This window comes from Pristiophorus japonicus, chromosome 8 (assembly GCF_044704955.1).
Source record: "Pristiophorus japonicus isolate sPriJap1 chromosome 8, sPriJap1.hap1, whole genome shotgun sequence".
In the NCBI taxonomy this organism is placed as follows: Eukaryota; Metazoa; Chordata; class Chondrichthyes; family Pristiophoridae; genus Pristiophorus; species Pristiophorus japonicus.
The window spans coordinates 119895185-119915588 of record NC_091984.1 but is presented as its reverse complement, the minus strand read 5'-3'; the positions used below and the strand labels follow the sequence as shown (position 1 = coordinate 119915588).

The 20404-nt window shown below is 41.2% G+C and overlaps 2 protein-coding genes across 8 annotated transcripts in view; one reads left to right on the top strand and one right to left on the bottom strand.

The window, feature by feature from the left end:
- Positions 1-245: 245 nt before the first annotated feature.
- Positions 246-3962, top strand: myoc (myocilin). The gene is made up of 4 exons (XM_070886206.1): positions 246-713; positions 2157-2213; positions 2396-2521; positions 3108-3962. Exons 1-4 carry the CDS (start codon positions 251-253, stop codon positions 3890-3892), a joined length of 1431 nt encoding a protein of 476 aa, XP_070742307.1. The 5' UTR covers positions 246-250; the 3' UTR covers positions 3893-3962.
- A 1675-nt stretch (positions 3963-5637) lies between these two features.
- The window catches only part of prrc2c (proline-rich coiled-coil 2C), a 99179-nt gene continuing 84412 nt past the window's right edge, over positions 5638-20404 (bottom strand). For 4 of the 7 annotated variants that reach the window (XM_070887364.1, XM_070887367.1, XM_070887365.1 and 1 more), the window contains 12 exons: positions 18295-18481; positions 17458-17655; positions 16362-16483; positions 13679-13815; positions 12845-13079; positions 12628-12729; positions 11799-11909; positions 11119-11334; positions 10807-10910; positions 9482-9605; positions 8034-8267; positions 5638-7052 (listed from right to left, as the gene is read on the bottom strand). In XM_070887364.1, coding sequence (XP_070743465.1) covers positions 6789-7052; positions 8034-8267; positions 9482-9605; positions 10807-10910; positions 11119-11334; positions 11799-11909; positions 12628-12729; positions 12845-13079; positions 13679-13815; positions 16362-16483; positions 17458-17655; positions 18295-18481 — 2034 coding nt within the window. In that variant the 3' untranslated portion in view covers positions 5638-6788. The remainder of the gene's footprint in view (positions 7053-8033; positions 8268-9481; positions 9606-10806; positions 10911-11118; positions 11335-11798; positions 11910-12627; positions 12730-12844; positions 13080-13678; positions 13816-16361; positions 16484-17457; positions 17656-18294; positions 18482-20404) is intronic. The other 3 variants (XM_070887369.1, XM_070887368.1, XM_070887370.1) reach the window with 3 other exon arrangements.

The following is a 20404-nucleotide window of genomic DNA, read 5'->3' as shown; positions in this document are numbered from 1 at the left end:
CTGCCCTGCCCTTTCCCCACGTCCCAGCAAATTCGAGCCACTTTATTCCCGAGGTGGTGAATAAAGCCCCCCCTCCCCTCCCGATGATGTGGGGAGCTGGGCTGTTGAGCTGTTTACAGTGGAGCCCGCCCCCTGGAAAGCGCATTATAAATACCCTGGTACTGGGACTGCCGCAGACACAGAGCTGAGCCCCGGACACACAGAGGGCACAGCCGGGACACACACACACAGCGCCCACACAGAGCCCGGGATGAGCGCCGCCTCCGTGCTGACTGTGTTGACCCTCTTCCTGCGAGCCTCCGCCCAGCCGCCGCCCAGCTTGTCCCGTAACCTGAACCGGGATGGCCGCTGCATTTACACCTTCGCCGTGCCCGGCCCCGCCGACAACGGCTGCTCGGAGCCGGGCGAGGCTGTGGCCGCCGTGCGGGAGTTGCAGCGGGACGGGGCGGCCCGGCAGACGGAGCTGGAGTCGCTGGGCACCAGGCTGCGGCTGCTGGAGGGCTGGGTGGCCGGAGTTCAGGGTCAGGCTCCGGGCCAAGGCTCGCTGAGCCCGGCCCCCAGATCCCAGGGCGATGTCCGCAGGCTGGAGATGGAGAAGGTGGACCTACTGAGGCGGCTGGAGAGCATGAAGCAGGAGAACACTCACCTCCGGGCCAACCAGTGCTCGGCCATCAGAGACACTCCCCAGGACTCGCAGCAACCCGCCCGAGGGGGTAGGAACTGTCAGCGGACCGGACTCCGGGATCACAGCAGGACCGGACTGCAGGCGTGCTCCGGGATCACATTGAGACCGGGCTCCGGGAGTACTCCGGGATCACATTGAGACCGGGCTCCGGTGGGACTGGGTTACAGGGGGCGGTCAGAGCGCACTCCCGGGCTCTGTGGACCCAGCATTAGGGGACAGCTCCCTCCGGGACACCGCGCTGTAAACCACCGACCATCCTCTCTGGGAGAGTTTAGACAGGACTCGGGAGCTGGGAGCCCTCACCTGGGCTCTTCCCGGAGCAGCGGCAGGTCATCCCCAACTATGGTCACACTGCCTGCTCCGGGATCACATTGAGACCGGGCTCCAGGAGTGCATCGGGATCACATTGAGACCGGGCTCTGGGAATGCTCCGGGATCACATTGAAACCGGGCTCCGGGAGTGCTCTCAATCTCTCTGCTCCGGGATCGCATTGAGACCGGGCTCCGGGAGTGCATCGGGATCAGTTTGAGACCGGGCTCCGGGATCACAGTGGGACCGGGCTCCAAGAGTGCTTCGAGATCAGTTTGAAACCGGGCTCCGGGATTCACAGTGGGACGGGGGTCTGGGAGTGCCCTCAATCTCTGCTCCAGGATCATATTGAGACTGGTCTTCGGGAGTGCTCTCACTCTGCTCCGGGATCAGACTTTAGTTTTATGCTGGAGCAGTAAATCGAAAGTTAGAGTATAAACACGCTCCGGGGACCCTCCTGGAAGAGCAGAGCTTTATTACACCAATAATTCTACTAAAGACACACATTCGCTTATTTATATTTAACATTAACTGCTCACAACTACAAGCGAATGATGAATAAATACAAACTACCGGCTGTAAATCTGAAGTTAAACCTTACTGCACGGGAGGGTTAGAGCAGATTTGAGGGGAAATGTCTTCACCCAGAGGGTGGTGGGGGTCTGGAACTCACTGCCTGAAAGGGTGGTAGAGGCAGAAACCCTCACCACTTTTAAAAAGTACTTGGATGTGCACCTGAAGTGCTGTAACCTGCAGGGTTACGGATCTGGAGCTGGAAAATGGAATTCGGCTGGATAGCCTCTTGTTGGCCGGCGCGTACACGATGGGCTCCTTCCGTGCTGTAAATTTCTATGATTCTCTGATAGAGATTACAGGGCCAGGTAGCTCAGATGGAAGATCGAATCCAAAAAAAAATCTCTATTTTCTCTTTTAGGCTGATTGTTGTGCATTCTCAGCACCTTAAATATTCATAAATGTCCAATTATAAAACTTGTATTTTTTTAATGCTCGCTGCACTTTTTCCTCTCCCATTTGATTTGTGCAAATTTGATTTCAGTTTTTTAAAATGCTAGAAACCAATGGGGATAGTGAGTGAGAGGGGCAGGTAGACTGGGGAAAGTGCCGGATTCTGAAACAAGTTGATATTTTGTCTTGTTTTAGGGAGGCAGGGATTATCCGGTTTATCTTCTCGACAGAGAACACAGCCGGACCGCGGAGGTAAGAGTCTGATTCAATTTTTTCCCCCAAAAATGCTCCATAATTATTCCTTCTGGAAGGTTGAATGTTTTAGTAACGAGAAATATTGCTAAAGGTTGCAGGTGATATTAAATTGCGTCAATTTTTAGTTGTCGATTTTCTATTTACAATGTCCAGCATGATATTTTCCCTCTTCCCCGCAGCGTCTAATTGGAGCTTCGAACACCCTGGATACCAAGAGCTGAAATCGGCGATCACGGAGATCCCAGCACCCAAACTGATACCGCGCACTGATTCCGGCAGCTCGACCAGGGCACAGCACGGCTTAGGTATCTACACATTCAATGTTTGCATTTACAAATTCCCCTGCTCGACCGTTTGTAGCAGAAAGCCCTGCCTGCGGGCAGATAACAGCACTGATATCATTTGCATGTTTTATTTCGATTGTGTTTTAAAAAATATTTATATATAATTGCAATCATTTCGCTAAATGTTGTCGGGTGATAAAGTGTGCAGCGTATTTAAGGGACCAGCAGGGGGCGAAGGGGCACCACCAACTTCCAGCCTCTTAACTTAGATTTACAGAGCGCTTTCAACATAGTAAAATGCCCCACGGTACTTCACAGGAGTGTTACCAAACACAATTTGACATTGACCAAGCCCTCCAATATCTCACTGTGGCTCAAAGAGGTAGGTTTTAAGTAGTGACTGAATGGGTGCTTGTTCTGAATTCCGCCCCCCCACCCACCAACCAACCAACCAAAGGAAATTGCTTCTCTGTAAGCAACCCTAAGTTAGCCAGAGTACACATTTTCATTCTGGAGGACGATAAAGTAGGTCCCTGCTTGTGTGGTAAAATTAACAAAGTTAAATGCAGTGCCTGAATGGATTTGTATCTTAATCTTGCCCCGACAGGTTGTGGAATGCTAGAATGGGTAGGAGAACCAATTACATTCCAAAAAGCAGACACCATTATAGGCAGGTATGGAGTTTGGATGAAAGATCCTGAGCCTGTGCCACCTCAGACCCAAGAGTCCATCTGGAGAATCAACGCGGTTGGCATCGACGTTCGGCAGCTGTACGAGTACCGTGACCTAGATCAGTTCATGAAGGGCTACCCCAACAAAGTTTATATGTTACCACAACCAGTAGAAAGCACAGGGAGTGTCATTTACAGAGGATCCTTATACTACCAGAGACATAAGTCAAGGACTTTACTGAGATATGATATGAAAACAGAGACCATTTTAGTTCAAAAGGAGTTGCCCAATGCAGGCTACCGAGGAGCCTACCCATACTCCTGGGGTGGCTATACAGACATCGACTTTGGTGTAGATGAGCTGGGGCTCTGGGTAACCTACAGCACCAATCAGGCTCAAGGAGCTATCGTCATCTCCAAACTGGATCCCAACACCCTGGAGGTAGAGCAAACCTGGACGACGGCGATACGCAGAAGATCGGTTGCTAATTCCTTCATGATCTGCGGGACACTCTACACAGTGAGCAGTTATTCCATACACAATGCCATGATCAATTTTGCCTATAACACTAACACAAACAGCAGCAAGGCACTGAGCATCCCATTTGAGAACCGCTACCGATACAACAGCATGATTGATTATAATCCAGCAGAAAAGAAGATCCTGGCTTGGGACAATTTCAACATGGTCATGTATGACATTAGGCTTTCCAAAATATGACAGTTATCTCCCATGGACATGAAATTGTTATTTTCTCAAAAAAACAAATGTATATATATTATGGTTAGTTATAGCACAACAGTAATTTGTGCACTAATTTCAGGACAATGAGACCAGCTTTAACCGTTTATCAGTGAAGCAAATGTTAATAGCAATAATTAAAAGTAATTAAAGGTTTGAACAGTTGTGATGCAGATGATGCTTTGATTAAAAAATAATTCACAAATCTGTAACTTGATTGTCAGATTATGCATGCAAAAAATATTCTCAACTCTTTGACTGTAGTCTCACTATAAACCAATCGAACAGTATTTAGTCAGAGCGGAGAATATAATCCTTTTTGTTTACAGAAGCAATTCAGTCCCATCCAGATATTTTCTTTGCCAAAAATTAAAAAATTGAGTAGAGGGAAAAAAGTTGTGGAAGGAATCTCAAATTAGCTCAACCAATTGCAATCAATACTTACTTGAAAAAAAACTTGGTCCGACACAAATGGTTTGATTTTTCATGTAGATGAGCATGTACTAGAAGGAAGCCCTGACCTCCAAAAATCACACTACACTTTAGAAGTGAGTATCTTTAATAGTCCCCAGTGCTTCAGTCATCTCTGAAGAGAATAGCAGAAAACATTACTAAAAAAAATTGCGGCATCCTGCTGGCAAATGTAAAAAAAATTGTGAAGAGGCTCATTTAATAAAGAAACTTTATTTTGATCAGACACAAGGAACTGCAAGGTCCTTGTATGTGCGTTGCAACAAAAAGAATGCCCCACATATGCATTTTCATTACTATCAGTGTTTCAGGCTGGCTGGGTACCTTTGGAGTGAGTCAAGTAGAATTGATTGAATTTATTTACCTAAAGGAAGATGTGCATCCAAATAAAATTAACAAGACTGGATTCTTACCCCCTGTACCCAATGCATTCTCAGCTTTCAAAGTACCGGCACTGGATTTTCTGGTTACCTTTGTAAAATAAAAGTTGTTGAAGTTGGTATGGATTTTTATGCATGTTCCTTTCCTTTACAAATATAACTAATATCAATCAGCATTATTTCCAAATGACATTCCCCATCTCCAATGAGTTCCCAATCTCAGCCAGGTTACTGCACACGATCAGCTACAAGATAGATGTTCATCCATGCACAAGATGTACAAGAATGCAGTGAGAATTCTGTACGATCTCCAGTCATCAAACACAAGGTAACTGCTAATCTAGGGCATGCCAAGTATAAGGGCATAGGTTTTGGTTTATAGAAGACTAGATCTGCTTATGGAAACCACTTTTAGGCTGAGAGCACAAAACAAGTGTTGGAATAGGTCAAGCAGTAACAATCTTCAAACCGAAATTACCATCTCGCAATGCACAAACAACCTGTCTTTGGTTCTTTAGTTTCACAGTATATAGCAAACTTAACATTGTTTGCTAACCGACAAGAACACAATGAGCCGAATGGCCTCCTCCTGGATCGTAGTTTTCCAATTGTTCATTTGCTTCTAGAGTAGAGTAAAATGCTTGGGGGGGGGAAAGAGAGAAAAAGAGGGGGGATGTAAGAGCAAGGGAGAAAGATCCATATTCATAGTTCAAATCCAAGTCAGTGCTTCTTCACCCAATATGAAGGTTTTGATAATGAAAAATACACTACACATGGCACTTGGTAACAGTATGAAAATTGCACTATAATTCAATATGGAGAAAGGTAACTATAAACCATTACTATTGAAACACAAGGTACAAGAATCTGAAAAAATTTCAGAGCATATTTTTATTAGTTATGTAACCAAACCAAATTAATTGGAAATAAGATCGTACATATTTAATACAGTGCGTTAACCCTGTACAAATGAAAAAATTAAAGTATAATATTTCTATACCAATATGGCTGTTAACTTCTGTACAATGCCAAACGAATACACAGTACAGGTGGAATACAAATCTCAAAATCAGACATCACAGCTGAGTTTTCAAAGTAAGCAAATAAAACTGACCGTCCAAACACATGACTGATGGTAAGCAGTGTTTTCAGCAGAGTAGCTTTCCCAGTGCCACCACAGCCATGTGACAAAAATATACACATCAATAAATCAATCTTTTAGCTCACGCTTTGTGCCAAGGTTTCTGAATACCAATAACAGCAATCCTCTATTGTTTTGTACCTTCATCAGAATCTTATTTTTAACAAACCTGGGTAAGAGTTCTGTAATAAAAACAGCTGTGTTGCTAGCACAGTCACTAATTAATGATTGATCATAAGCAGATAGACAAGATATCTTACATTCACGTAGTATAATACAGTACATCCTACAACTATAATACTAGCATATAATCAATAAAGGCAATATTAGACTTGTGATTAAAATGGTGTTTGCATAAACACAACTGGAAATTAATAGGCTCAAAAAGGGAGCTTAACTTTGTTATTCATAGAAGGTAAATCACTTTGTAGTCTTTACTGTAATTAAGCTTATGAAAATTTTTAAATGATACCTTTTAACAAGAGGATTATTAAATCGTTGCCTTAAAAAGTGTAAAAGTGGTCAGACGTCATTCACCAGCCTGGCCATTTTTACATAATTTCAGTGATTATCTCAAGGAAAAGAAATACCACACAAGTCAGACATTGCCTTTTCAAATCTTCAAGATTCAAAAGTCAACACTAAATGTTCATCATAGGATTAGTTTACACATCTGGGCTTCACTGTTGCTCAAAATAATGATCCATCTGATTCTGCATATCTCAAGACAGTTCAGCTTTCACTGAACTACTTCACATCTCACTTCTTTGTTATAAAAGAAGTTTCACATTTTGAGCTCTATTTTTCTGCTCTCATCTCACAGAGAAGAGCCCCCATTACACCCCAAGGATGCTTACGACACCTACTCTGTTCTATCAGTAATTTAGGATTTTGTTTCTTCTGTTTTAACTGCCTGAGGTTTGATTGGTCCAGTTCGAACAGGTTTTGACACGGCAGCCTGATTGGAGTTGGGTTTTTCTTCTACCTTCTCGTCTCTCGTGCTCGAAATGCCTGTCCCACTCTCAGTAGGTTTACTCCCATTGCCGTCATTTTTGTGAGCTTTGCTCACTGGCGGTTTCATTTGCTGCTGCTGCTGGTCAGAGAAGAACTTGTGCGTGGACTGAATTACTTCAGCACGCTGCTTAGCCTGAAACAAACAGGGGAAACAAATGAGCTTTGATGCTTTTTCTGGACAACTGGAGGCACAAGCTAAAAACAAATCCAGTCATGTGAAAGAGCTGGGAAACATTCACAAAAATTGCACATCCTTCTTAAGGTGCATTGGAAATCAAACGGTAGCACCTGGGTAATAACCAGCCAGAGATACATAAAAATAACTCCTTTGGAGTAGGGTTTTTTGATACTACCCACTGTGGCGTACAAAAACAAGTGTAAACTTCAGAATGATTAAACCTATGCACTTACATATGCAGGAATACAAATTCACAAGAAGCCGACATTGCTGTGATAATTTGAATACCCAAGAAATTCTCTGGATTTTTCAACATGTTTATTCTTTAAAGCTGCTACAGGTTTGAGATATTTGCTTACATAATTTTTCAAGTTTTAATAACTGGTGGATTGATGGGCGCAGTTCTATTCAAGCCTCTACTTGCAAGAGAACTAGAGGACAGGCTAAATCGCTAATGAATTTATATCACATCCTATTTTTATTTTGCAGGTTTCAACACAACTATTATTTTTGTTTTGAAAAATTAACATATGGACACCATAATGAAATATTATTGGCACAAAAAATAACTATCTTGCAATATCCACAGTGTCAAATGATAATTCACACTCCCAGTGCAAGTGGAAAGCCAGTTCTTTTAAGAATTGTTGCAGAAAAAGGTCCATTCCGATTCAACTGTTAGTGATGGTTAATTATATTTTTGTAACTTTATAAAAAGTAGTGCCATTATTTAATATTTGTTACAGTTCAATTAATACAAAAAATAAGCCACTATAAAAAACAATGTATACATATTTTTATGCAGAATCTCAACTTTCCACATTTTATGTCCTGGTGAAGACCATAGTTTCAGTTGGTGTCAAGGTTTCTAATGAATATGTATAATTTATAATTTAAATTTTTTTTTTTTTTTACACAAATGCCAGCAATGCTAACCTTCAAATCCTGTTCAGCCATCATTGCAGCTTGGGCCTGGTTTCCACGGATGCCCTGTGTAGGCCCTGAAGGAACCCTTGGTATATGCGGAGGACGAGTATGGCAGATGATACCTGTGGTCATTTGAGGTTGCATCTGATTTGCCAGGGGCATTGGAGGCCTCTGAACAGGAGCTGAAAAAGTATTTCCATGAGGTCTTACCAATGGAGGGACCAAGTTAGGTTGGGAAAGCATCTGGTGAAAACAATTAGAATGGAATGTAATTCCCCTGTTACATTTGCACTGTGCGGAACCTGCATTCTGATCAGCAGTACCATTTTAACACAAGTGGAAAGCTACATAAACTAAAGTTGAAGGTAAAACTGGATTCTTATAACAGATGCCTTTTTATTTAGGATCAAGAGAATGAGTATGGTAGCACTGGGGATGCTGTAATTGTCAACGTTTCCTAACTGGGGAAAAGGCAGGAGCAGAGGTGACGAATCAGCCACGGTCTTTGCTCCTGAACATCGCCCTGTGACTCTTACTGTAAAGTCTGGATGTTAAATGAACATAGAACTGGGTTCAGAATTGGGATGTCAAATAGCCTGCCAATATTTACAGTTCATGCACATACATGAAGAATGGCCACATGGGCCAGAGAGCTGTAGATGCCCATATTTCAGCCGGCGTCACCATATTCAGGAAAAGAGACAAAAAGTAGACTTCCAACCGGTTAACCTGGTAGCTAATCCATGACTTGACAGTTTGAATATAAATATATTAGCAATCCAATCTTATAGTAGGTGGCAGAAACTTCAATGAAAAAGTTTGACATAAATTAAGCATAAAACCTTGTGTTAAGGTAAGCGAGCAGGTAGATCTATTCTTTTGAGGATTGTCTACTCATATACTTTCCCTTCTTGTTTGATGTATATTATATACCGGACATTATCGAGTGTCTTGCAATACTACAATGACAATCTGCAGTTTGGACTGGAAGTCAGTTTTCAGTCAACAAAAGCACAATTTGTTCCCAGAAGAAACAAGGTTAAGAGTTTTAGCTTTAATGGGATAAAGCAATACAAAACATCAATTAGGTAGAAAAACATGTAAAATTAAAGATAAAATAAGATAATAGAAAGAGGGAAATATGGAGACTAAAGCATGCAGAATCATGTTTTAGCAGCATAGGGTGCAAGCTGACTGTTCAAACTCTCTATCCCAGGTAGGCAGGCATTTTGTGGACCTGCTGGCAGTTTTATTCTGGTGGTGCAGTGGAAAAGGGAAGGGGATAAAAAGACATTCTTACCGAAACATTTTATGAATCAATGGTCGTCATGATGTATGAAGGTTTAAAACTTTTACATGTACTTCAAAAATGCTGAGACTTTGCGGTTTCTGAAAGTGTGTAGAACAGGAAAATGCTCAAAGGTATTGGCTAAAGGATCTGTGCTTTAAGTACATACCTGTGGTGGAAATTGTGCTGGGAATGGCTGTGCAATCCGAACCCCTGCTGCAGAGGAAAACTGTTTCTGATAGACCATATTGTTTATCTTGCTAGATTGGCTGTTTGGACTTGTAGAACTAGCTCTAAAATGAAAATCAATCACAAAATGCATTGCAAATGAACAAAAACACGTCTGTATTTGTCTGCAGTTATATGATGAAATAAGACAATACATAGTCATATACTTTAACAGACAACTAAGGACACAGTCCCTTACACAGTATTGAAAATCAAAGTTACAATGCAAATTATCCACTTGTCTACAGATTTCTGACATTAACAATGTACCATGTATGCAATATATCAGAACTAACTTTTGTGCAGTAAAGTTGCATAGATGAGGGACTCTGGTATGCTAAGCAAATGGTCACAACAGGCAAATAGATCATCAGGGATACCTCATCCAGCCCTATTACTGTTCTCATCAAGTGCCAGCAACACAACTTACATTTTTATAGCATCTTTAACGTAGGAAAACGTCCCAAAGCACTTCACAGGAACACAAGACGACAAAAATTGACACCAAGCCAAGGAAGAATTGAGGTCAGGTGACAAAGCTTGGTTAGAGGTAAGGGGAATCTTAGAGAGGTGGAGAGATGGAGAGGCTTATTGAGGAAATTCCACAGCTTAGGGCCTAGGCGGTTGAAGGCATGGCTGTAAATAGTGGGACGAAGGAAGTTGGGGATGCGCAAGAGCTCAGAGTTGGAGAGATTTGAACACAAGGATGAGAATTTTAAAATCGAGGCTTTCGTGGACCGGAAGCCAATGTAGATCGAATACAGGCCAGAGTTTTGGATAAACTCAAGTTTAGAGAGGGTGGAAGATGTGAGGCCGGCCAGGAAAGCATTGGAATACTAGAGTCCGGAGGTAACAAAGGCATGGATAAGGGTTTCAGTAGCAGTTAGGCTGAGGCAGGACAGTGACGGGCAATGTTTATGGAGGTGGAAGTAGGCAGTCTTAGTGATGGAGTAGATATACAGTCAGAAACTCAGCTCAGGATCAAATAGGATGTCAAAGATACGAGCAGTCTGGTTCAGCCAGAGACAGTGGCTAATGAGGGGGGGGAAAACAGAGTTTGTGCTGTGGACTGAAGAGTATGGATTTGGTCTTCCCAATGTTTAATTGGAGAAAATTGCGGCTCATTCAGGATTGAATGTGGGAAAAGCAGTCTGACAAGAGGCAGTGGAGGGATCGAGAGGTGGTGGAGGTAGAGCTGGGTGTCGTCAGCGTACATGTGAAACCTGACATCACGTCATCATTCTCTCTCAATTGTCGAGAATTTACCTGAATGGACTGGAGGTTGGTGTAATGCTCCGTACGCTGATTGGTGGTGTACCTGGTTTTACATCTACACTACATCCATAAGGCTTTAGATCCATCTCAGCCATCTGAAATAAGCAAATATTCACTTTTACCCACACATCCTAATCACAGCTATTGCAAGCCTAATAATCTTTACAAAAATGTTTTCTAAAATTACTGTTAGCAAAATTCTTACATTACAAATTAAGTTCATTTTACTAGATCCAATTTGACAATAAAAAAAAAACATACAATTTCAATTCATTTGCTGAGCAACTCCTTTCATATCTCTACCTTGCCTGCTGCAGAAATCATGCCAGTCTGTGCTCCTGTTGCAATTAGGCCCCTAAAGGGTTGATTAATCGGTGTCGGCCTACTCAAGTTGTGAGGCTGGCCCTGTGCTGAAGTGTGCTGGAGAGGTTGCAGGGATTGGGGTAAAGCAATCAAGGGTTGTCCTGCAGATCCAAAGTTGGGTAAAGAAAGCTGTGAACCTGGAAGAGGTAAAGTCACCTAGGGGGAAAAAAAATGAAAACAGTTAAGACTGGAAATAACAGGCTCTTGAATTTCTTTGACAGTGTCAAAGGTCATTACATGCATCTACTGCTTCACTTGAATGGTGTCAATAGCAAAGCTAGCAACATTCCTTTAGCTCAGGCACTTCCCTACAGGAAAGAGTGGAATTCAGAGGACCAAGTCAGTGGCTCTACTAGTGCATCTTTGCATATTCAACTGGCGGAAAGACCTGGGAGCTGGCCTCCAACCAGCCCCCTCAACTGAGGGAGGCGCACAGGGCCCCCCCCCGAGATGAGAAATTACTAGAAAAATAAACTAGTCAACAGTTGATCATCAGAATAGAGCAAGTGCATAAGATTAAGAGGCTGCACTTAATTTTCTCAAAATTAATCTGAAACATAGTCTCCCTTTACAATATTTTGATATTTCAGACACAAATAAAGACACCTGAAGCTTTTTACCTGTTGGAGAGCAGCATTAGGTGACTGAGCTGTGCTGTAGTAGTTACTTTGGCCAGGTTGCTGAACCTGTCCTGTGTAGAGGTTGGATGGCTGAGTAAGACCCGGCCTCGCCTACACAGAAACACGTAGTTGAAGTTGATGTTAAGTACATTGACAAAAGGAAGACAGACTTTAAAATGGTACATATTTTAAGATTATGTAGTTAAAAGGGAACTCTACTCTATTTAAAAACTAGGAAGCTTCTGATAGGCTACTCACCACCACAATCCTGTGTCCTGGAGAAATTCAGCTTGTATTACTGTGCAAATTAAGCAACATTTGTGTGACTCAACAGTAGCCAGGTTTCCCAGTAAATGGAGGTGAAAAAAGTATAGCAGAGAAAAAAAACTCTTCAAAATGGTTTCCGCAAATCATAGGATAGTACTTTGCAAATGCACAAAAGTGCATTCTTTCTGGGAAAGCTGGTCATGTTGAGCTACATGAACCAAAGAAATATAACTCTCCTTGCAGTAAAAAGCAGCATTGTTACAAGCTGAATAACTCAAAAATAAAGAAGCATGTACTAGGAGAAGCAGGATAAGTGCCTGGATTGGTGAATAACGTATTGGAATGTATAATTTTTGAGTAGAGTAGAGTCATAAGCGTGCAAAAAGGGTGGCATCACTGCCCCCCAGAGGTATTATCCTGTGTTTGCATACAGGGTTAAAACAAAAGACACGAAAATCAAATTACAATTTCAAAAAGTTCTCTGATTAAACTAGTTATCAGTAATGCAGAAAATGTACACGTTGTTTACTTTTTAAAATATTTCTTTAGAGGGAGTACTTACTTTCCTATGAAAATGTTGAAAGGTATGGTAGCATATATTGTAGTTGCCTGCCTCGGCTTCTCCTGTTCTCAGACCCTGCACATGCCACTGATTAGAGTTCCCCTTTAAAAGCAGACCCATGCAACACTTTTGATCATAAATGCAGACAGAAAATGTTTCAATGCAAACAATATTGCCCTTAGTAACCTTAACTAATGTGTAAATTATTTGTACATACCTGTATCAGATGGGTATCAATAAGCGGAGAACCACCAAGGCCTGAAGCCTGACTTAATGAATGCTCATAAAGGATAGGAATCGGTTGCGTGTTGGAAGTCTGCTGAAATGCTAGGCCAGATTGGGCCTTAGCTAGATCTTGGGCTTGAACAGCTGAAAAGTTGTGTAAAGCTGTACCCGAGAGAACTACAGGGGATGGCTGAGACAGGCTATTCTGCATGAAAGCCTGTTGGGTCCTGTAGGATGAAGCAACATAGGAGAAATTCAACAATCTTTAATGTCATTTTCAAGTTATTTCCCAAATAATGTTCACATTCAATTTACTAAAATCATCAGAAATTTGAGAAGGGATCAAAGATCGGCAAAACAGGAAATTAAATCACAATATTTGTTTTGATGATTTATAAGGTAAACCATTTAGGGAAATTAATATATTTAAATGCAGACCATATCAGATATTAAAATATCCAGAGCAGAAAGCTTCAACTGAGTGTAACCAGTTACTATGCAGGTTTAAATCGCATCACTGATTGTGAATCAACAAAGAGGCTGATTCAAGTGTTAGAATCTGAATTCAGTCAGTTGACCAAAGAAATCCAACTTTTCTTGTAATAAAAAGCAGCAGCTCAAAAATAAAGTAGCATGCATTCGGAGAAGCTAGGAGATCTTATAGTCAGTAGGAGCCATTAATGCGCTGAACATTGACAGACATGTAACTGGAATGCACGCGGTCACTGTTGGGAATTGTACTGCTCTTAATAACAGAGAAACAGATGCTTGAATGTGTGACTACCATAACAGTAATGGATTAAAAGAAAATAGGCAGCAGATTTACCTAAAAGGTTGCAAGGATGTGTTGAACATTTCCTGGGCCTGAGACACAGACGGTCCCCCTCCTAAGCTCAGCTGGGCTTGTGGTTGACCTGGAATTGGTGCATATATAGGTATCGAGATCTGTTGAACTGCGGTTGGCTAGAGTAAAAAATATAGGAACAAAGCTCAAGAAGCATCACAGCCTCTCAACATTTCTGCAAGAAAATAGCAGTTACACAAGGAGTAAACTTCAGCAAAATTGCAATAAATAAATCCACAACTTGTGTTGCCCAGTCACAACACTCCCCAACTACAATAGTGTTTGTTTTCAATAGTGACTATTCTTTCGGAAGAGGGGAATGGTAAGCAGGGTCTCAGGCTCCAATATGATATGCCTAGTGATAGAAAATTAAAATAGTCGATCTGATATTTGTGCCAGGTAGATCTGCAGTACTCCAGGTGCGATTGATAATTGACTTGCCAACCTGCCTCACTGTGGGACCCACAGGTGGAGGCCGAGCAATTGGTGCTGGGCTTTTCACACTACACGCCGGGCATGCTAGTGTTTCAGCAGAAAGGGTGGTTCCTGCTGCAATGGAAATCTCATCAGTGCTCTATACTGGTAAGCTCTATCAGAAATTCCACCAGTACCCCTGTACACACTGAGGGCTAAACTTTTGTGATATTTTTCGCCCGATTTAAGGTTTTTAATGCATCACCGCCCGATTTAAGCTCGAGATCCAAACTTGCGCACATAAACCACCCGATTACCACCAGTAGTTGTCTCGGGGTCCAATGAACCTCGGCGGCAAATCCAGCTACCTACCCAGTAGATGCAATCGATTTTCGCTCATAAATGTCGTGCACCGCCCAGCGCTATTTTCGGCTTTTAAAAAAAATAAAAGTATCGCCCAAAAAGCCCTGACCCAGCGATATGAATGCCATTTTGGAATTGGAGCTAAAGGCTGATTTAAATTGCAGGTTACATTTACATAATTTATTCATGAATTTTATTGGCGGCCAGATCATCCACCTGCTCTTGGTAAATGGGATGCATGATAGCAAGCAGCAGCATCAGAAAAGGAAAAAAAAAGTGGAGGGACACAAAATTATTCTTCATTTAATATATATAAAATCATAGGGATCTGCCACACAATGATTAAAGGTATGTGGCAACACAATTGGCAAAACAAACTCTAAATACATATAAATCAAACAAATGATTCATGAAATGGAATATGTAAATTGCACAAAAAAACCCACCACTCATGCACAAAAAAAAATTGCACATGCGCATTTAAAAAAAAGATCGTGCATGCGCATTAAGGCAGTCAAGATGAAGCCAGCCTTACACAAGGACTAAGACCGCCTGCTGCTGCCATCGCTGGGAGCGAATAAGGTAAAAGTTGAAGCTTTACATCTCGGTAGTAATCGGGCGGTGACGGCAGGAAGTACAAAGTCAAGCCCTAAGATCTTACTTAGCCTCAATTCTTGCTAATCTACATTCAACTTCTCTGGCCTTTGGTAAATGGGGGATATCCCTACAGGGAGTGTGTTTTTACTCATCAGGCAAACAGAAGCTATTTTGTGGATTTTTCAATGGTTTGGTTTGGAGACGTACATGGTGATGGATTTCCACAAGTATCATAACTCACCTGTTCAGAAAAGTGTGGTGATAGACATTAGATAAATAGTCAGATGTAATGCTTTAATTTTAAATGAGAATTACATTGATACATGGACTGCAAAGCTGTTCTGATGACATCGCTGTGAAACTCCTCCCCCAAGCCAAATTACAGTCGTGCGCCCTCTCAATTGTGAAACCAATGCCATGAAATATGAATATTGCAGATACCATGGTGTGGTTACAAGTATATCAGCTTCATAGTCAATGTGTTCTACCTATTCCATCATTAACTAAATTTGCTTCCCAGTTTAGTTATTTAGTCAATTTAGTTATCTGAAGTCACTAAGATTTCACATACAATTTTTTCACCTTGTAACACCAGTCAAGACTCCAGTTTCAGTCATTCCTTCCAAATCATCTCTTTAATCAAAGTTAGCCTAAAAATGCAGCAGCTGTTACTCAAGCAAATCCTAAATGTTGTAGTGATTTCATTGCACACTAGTTCATTTTAAAATGGTCCTGGGGGGGGGGGAAAACTAAATTGCTCATGGAAAGAACGTTTCATTGTCACTTTCCGCTTGTCAAACAGAATTGACAAAAGAAATGCACTCGAATATGCGCATCTGTAAGAACATAAATAATCCAAATGTCAGAAATGGAGATTTATCAACATGACATTACTTTGTATGCAATATGTTCACCCATGGACATCTTTCCTGAAAGGTTGTACCAGAGTGAGACAATTAGAAATTAACCAGAAGCAATCAAACACTACCCCAGTGATTGACCCAGCAAGGTGGCAGACCACTGGCAATTTGCTAATCATAAAGCAGCATCTCCCAAACCTTGCCATCCATTCACTTTAAGACTAGGTAAAGACCCAAGTAAAATGGCCTTGAAGTACAAACCTTTCAATAGCAATGAAGGGAAAAAAACTATTAAGAAACTTGAAATTCCAGGTCAACAAAGTGCCCTTATTTAGTTTTTCTTTGGCAGAAAGAAAATTTAGTATCCCACCCAAATTTAACATCCCAGTCACACAAATACTCAGATTTTGAAAAGAAGAGGCATTTCCTACTTGCGAAGGTCCTGTCTGGTAACCTTGCTGCTGTGCCAGAGTTGGTGGAGCCAAGCGCGGATGCTGTGCATTGAACAAGTGGCTGGTATCCATATAGAAGGTCGGGATTTGTCCAGCAGGCCCTATGAATCAAATTGAAAAGGTTTTACTCTTTACATCTGCTGTATTTAACCGTAAAAAAATTACAATCAATCACTGCCGTTTTCAAAATAAGACAAAGTGAACTCGCCTAAAGGGTGGATAGGATCAAAACACAATGCTGGAGCAGTCAAGACAAGATACTAATTGTTTAGTGAAAATAAGCATATTGCTTTGAAGATGACCTAAAAATGAATCTTTACAGCATGTGGCCCAAGAAGCGGTCACTATATGTGTATACCAAGCTGCAACTTTCCCAGGTAGCACCTTTCCTGTCAGACTAATATAAACCACATTATCCAATTTGATGTTTAGTGATGTGTAACTAAACCAGTCATTGTAAAATAAGCATAACTACAGATTGAAAAGTAAAAGCTCTTGTGCATGTTAAACAAATTACAGCTCCTTTCAATGGAAGAAACTTGAACTTAGCAAGATAAAAGCAGGCAATGCTTTAGTACTGCCCATACTTGTCTGCACTTCATCAACCCTCAATGTTGAGACAATGCCAAGATAAATAATCGTTAAATGAAGTAAACCCAAGCTGTCAAGGCTTGATGGATTCAGAGATTAATTTGCCCAGGCCCAAATTTATATACATGTATGCATAAACCAGGAGACCATGCCAATGTTCCCTAAACTGGCATTATGATCAAAGGCAGGTAAATAAATATCAGTAACATGGATACTCAACAAACTACAAGAGCCTCTGATTTTCTGGAGTTGAGATTTTAAGCAAATTGATGCATATTTGAAATTAGGTTTATCGTGTCTATTCCCATATTTATTTCAAACTATGCTGCAACTTAGTGAAATTCACAGATTAGTGCATCCTGGTAGTATAAAACGGCTCTCCAACTGAAACAATACACGTGCTGTTTAAAAAAAAAAACTTAATTGTACCAAAGCAGTCTTTAGCAGCTTCAGATTCTGCTGACCTAGATTTGTCATTGCATACCTGCTGCAGATTGGGAGACGTACACCTGTGGACTTTGTTGTTGCTGGGGGATGAGTGATGTTACACAGCCTAGTTGTGAGAAATGGCTTGCAGGGGCTATGTTACTGGTTTGCAGTTGCTGAGGTTTTACTTTACAAATATTGGGTGGGTCGGAGGTGGTGGTTGCTTTTGTACTTAGCGAGGAGGTAGTATATGTCCCTGACGAAAACAAAAAAAAATTAATGACATCACTTAGTTTAAACAATCCCAATCCAATCCATACAGATGCACATTTTTAGCAATTATCTACATTTATGCATACCAATACAGGAAACAGTATTGAAGACATCTTGTGTAAATCTGATCAGAAATGTTTCGTCCAGCTATACCTATAACATAACTGAATTCTAGGCATTTTCAAAACACAAAAACTGCTAATAATTGTGAAAATATTTGCAGATTTACTAACTGAAAGTGAATTACAAAAAGAACAATGCAAGAAAAATCCTTAATTTCCAACCAAAGTTGTTGGATTTAAAAAAAAATCAAAATAATTTGACAATGTAACTGCTGGGGAGCCATCAGTACAGAATGAAGTTGCTTTTGTATTGGGTTCAGTGGATCGGTAGTGTTGGCAACTCCCAACAAATTAGACTCGCACAGCCAGCAGCAATCTGAGTAAATTTACTGGATTTGCTAAGGCTGAATATTTAAATTCACTCTGCAGTTTTACAGATAAATCTTCATTCAAATAAAATGAAATCAGTATAGGACATGGAAATGATTAGCATGTCATTAATCATATTATAAAAAGCAAGGAACACATTATATACAACAGAGCTGCTACTCTGCAGTTACCTGACAAGGATGTAGTGGGTGTGACTGAGGCTACTGGAATAGGAGGCATGGAAGCACTAGAGAAGGAGCTGTAAGTGCTGCTGCTACTTCCATTACCACTGCTGATGGGTGATGCTGTAGAGGTCAGTGGAGAGCTTTTTTCTCCGACATTTGGTGAATTCTCCCATGCCTTCCGTGCACATTCCATCTTAAAAGAGAAGAAGTGTTTACTTTATTTTTTGCCATGCATCTAATCTCCGCTTTCTTAATTAGGAAGCTTCATTTAACTTCACAATCTCATTTTAACATTTAGCACCCCAAATCATAGTCACAGTTCATAAATAAAAATACAAAAGACTATACAAAATGATTTACATTTGAAGTAAATAGGTGGATGGTAACAGGTATTGGGATGCAACACAACGGAATAGGCTATCTCGTAGACAAACTTGCAAAATAATGCAGAAGCTTACTCTATATTCAAAATCTTGATTATAATTTCTTCCTGACCTTTAACCTCATTTCATAAGTGTTAGAGCAACATGGAACAGTGGCAATCCTAATCTACACTGCTATAACCCACACAGAAAACATTCTCAAAAAACCAAGATGTAAAATGTGGCACCATAAATGCTAGATTATTGCATTCAATTAAAGATTCATGTTAATTACATGTTCAAAATTGCAAGTTAAATGACTAGTTTTTATAAAATATTTGAAAACTAAAAGGCTTAAACTTCCAAATATTTTCTCAAAATGCCTGAAATAGAATTTGTTGCATTATCTAAAATGTGATCTAAAAAGTCAAATTAGAAAAAAAAACTACCTACCTTTTCAATAAGGTCTTCCTCATTCTCAATATAATTCAATCTCCACAAAATTAAACAGATCACTCCTGCTCCACTCTCGCCTCGCCCCCCCATCACGGGATTCCGCCAATGTTCCCAATTAGCTGGGCAGCTATCTGAAGCTCCCGCACAGGCTGTTTGGCGGTCTCAAAATGGAAAAACCGAGCCTGCATGGAAGTTTGAATGGCCTGTGCAATCTGTTAAAGGGGCCGCACCCCCACCCCCAAAAAAAAGAGGGAACATTGGACACCGTTACTTAATTTTGTGTAAGTGGAGATGGCAATGTACACAACTACTTTCCCACCTGACTTGAGTCAATGCAAAGCACAACTTACTTGGTTGGGAACGGTAGCCTAGTGGTTATGTTACTGGGCTAGTAATGCAGAGGTCTGGACTAATTATCCAGACACAGGAGTTCAAATCCCACCACAGCAGTTGGGGAATTTACAGCTAGTGAAACTGCCGGATTGTCGTTAAAAACCCATTATAAAATGGATTCACTAATGTCCTTTTAGGGAAGGAAATCTGCTGCCCTTACCAAGTCTGGCCTATGTGTGATTTTAGACCCACAATGTGGTTGACTCCTAACTGCGCTCTGAAATGGCGGCTCACCACCACCTTCTCAAGGGCAATTAGGGATGGGCAACAAATGCTGGCCTTGCCAGTGACGCCCATATCCCAGGAACTAATTTTAAAAAACATTAGTGTGGTAGGGCAGTCTTTGCTTGACTATGGAAACCGAGAGAATTTGCAAGTACGGCACAGAAGTTCAATGACATTTCCACCGTTTAGGATTATCCAACATTGCAATCATTCTCGGTTAGCACTCGGAAAGCCCAGAATTAGTCGAGCAAAAAAGGCTATGCCATGCAAGGAGATGCAATGCAATGACTGTTTATGTGCAGTATTGCAACACAACCTAAAAAAAACCAGCAAAGACCCACAAAATTTATAGGATTTTTTTTTCTCTTCTCAAAGGCAGGAGCTTGTATGGTTCTGCTGCTGACAGCCCTCTGATACCTCACATATATGGTTATTAAACATGTATGCCACAGCAACAAGGACAGACAAGCTGACTGGCAGTAGAGGGCATCACAGCACAGCCTGATCTTGTCCACACCCAGAATCTGCAATGGTTCCTCTCCCTACCTGCACAATATTGGCTCTGGAGTCCCCCAAAGATCTATTTTTGCCTCTTCCCTGTTACTCATCTACATTCAGCCCCTCGGTTTCATCTGCAAACATTGTTTCAGCTTTCACATGTATGCTGACAACACCCATGT

Excerpts from the sequence above, each read along its gene's own strand:
- myoc (XM_070886206.1), top strand. The coding sequence starts at position 251 with ATGAGCGCCGCCTCCGTGCTGACTGTGTTGACCCTCTTCCTGCGAGCC. Across the intron at positions 714-2,156 it reads GCAGCAACCCGCCCGAGGGG|GGAGGCAGGGATTATCCGGT; the intron begins GTAGGAACTGTC and ends GTCTTGTTTTAG. Across the intron at positions 2,522-3,107 it reads CAGGGCACAGCACGGCTTAG|GTTGTGGAATGCTAGAATGG; the intron begins GTATCTACACAT and ends TTGCCCCGACAG.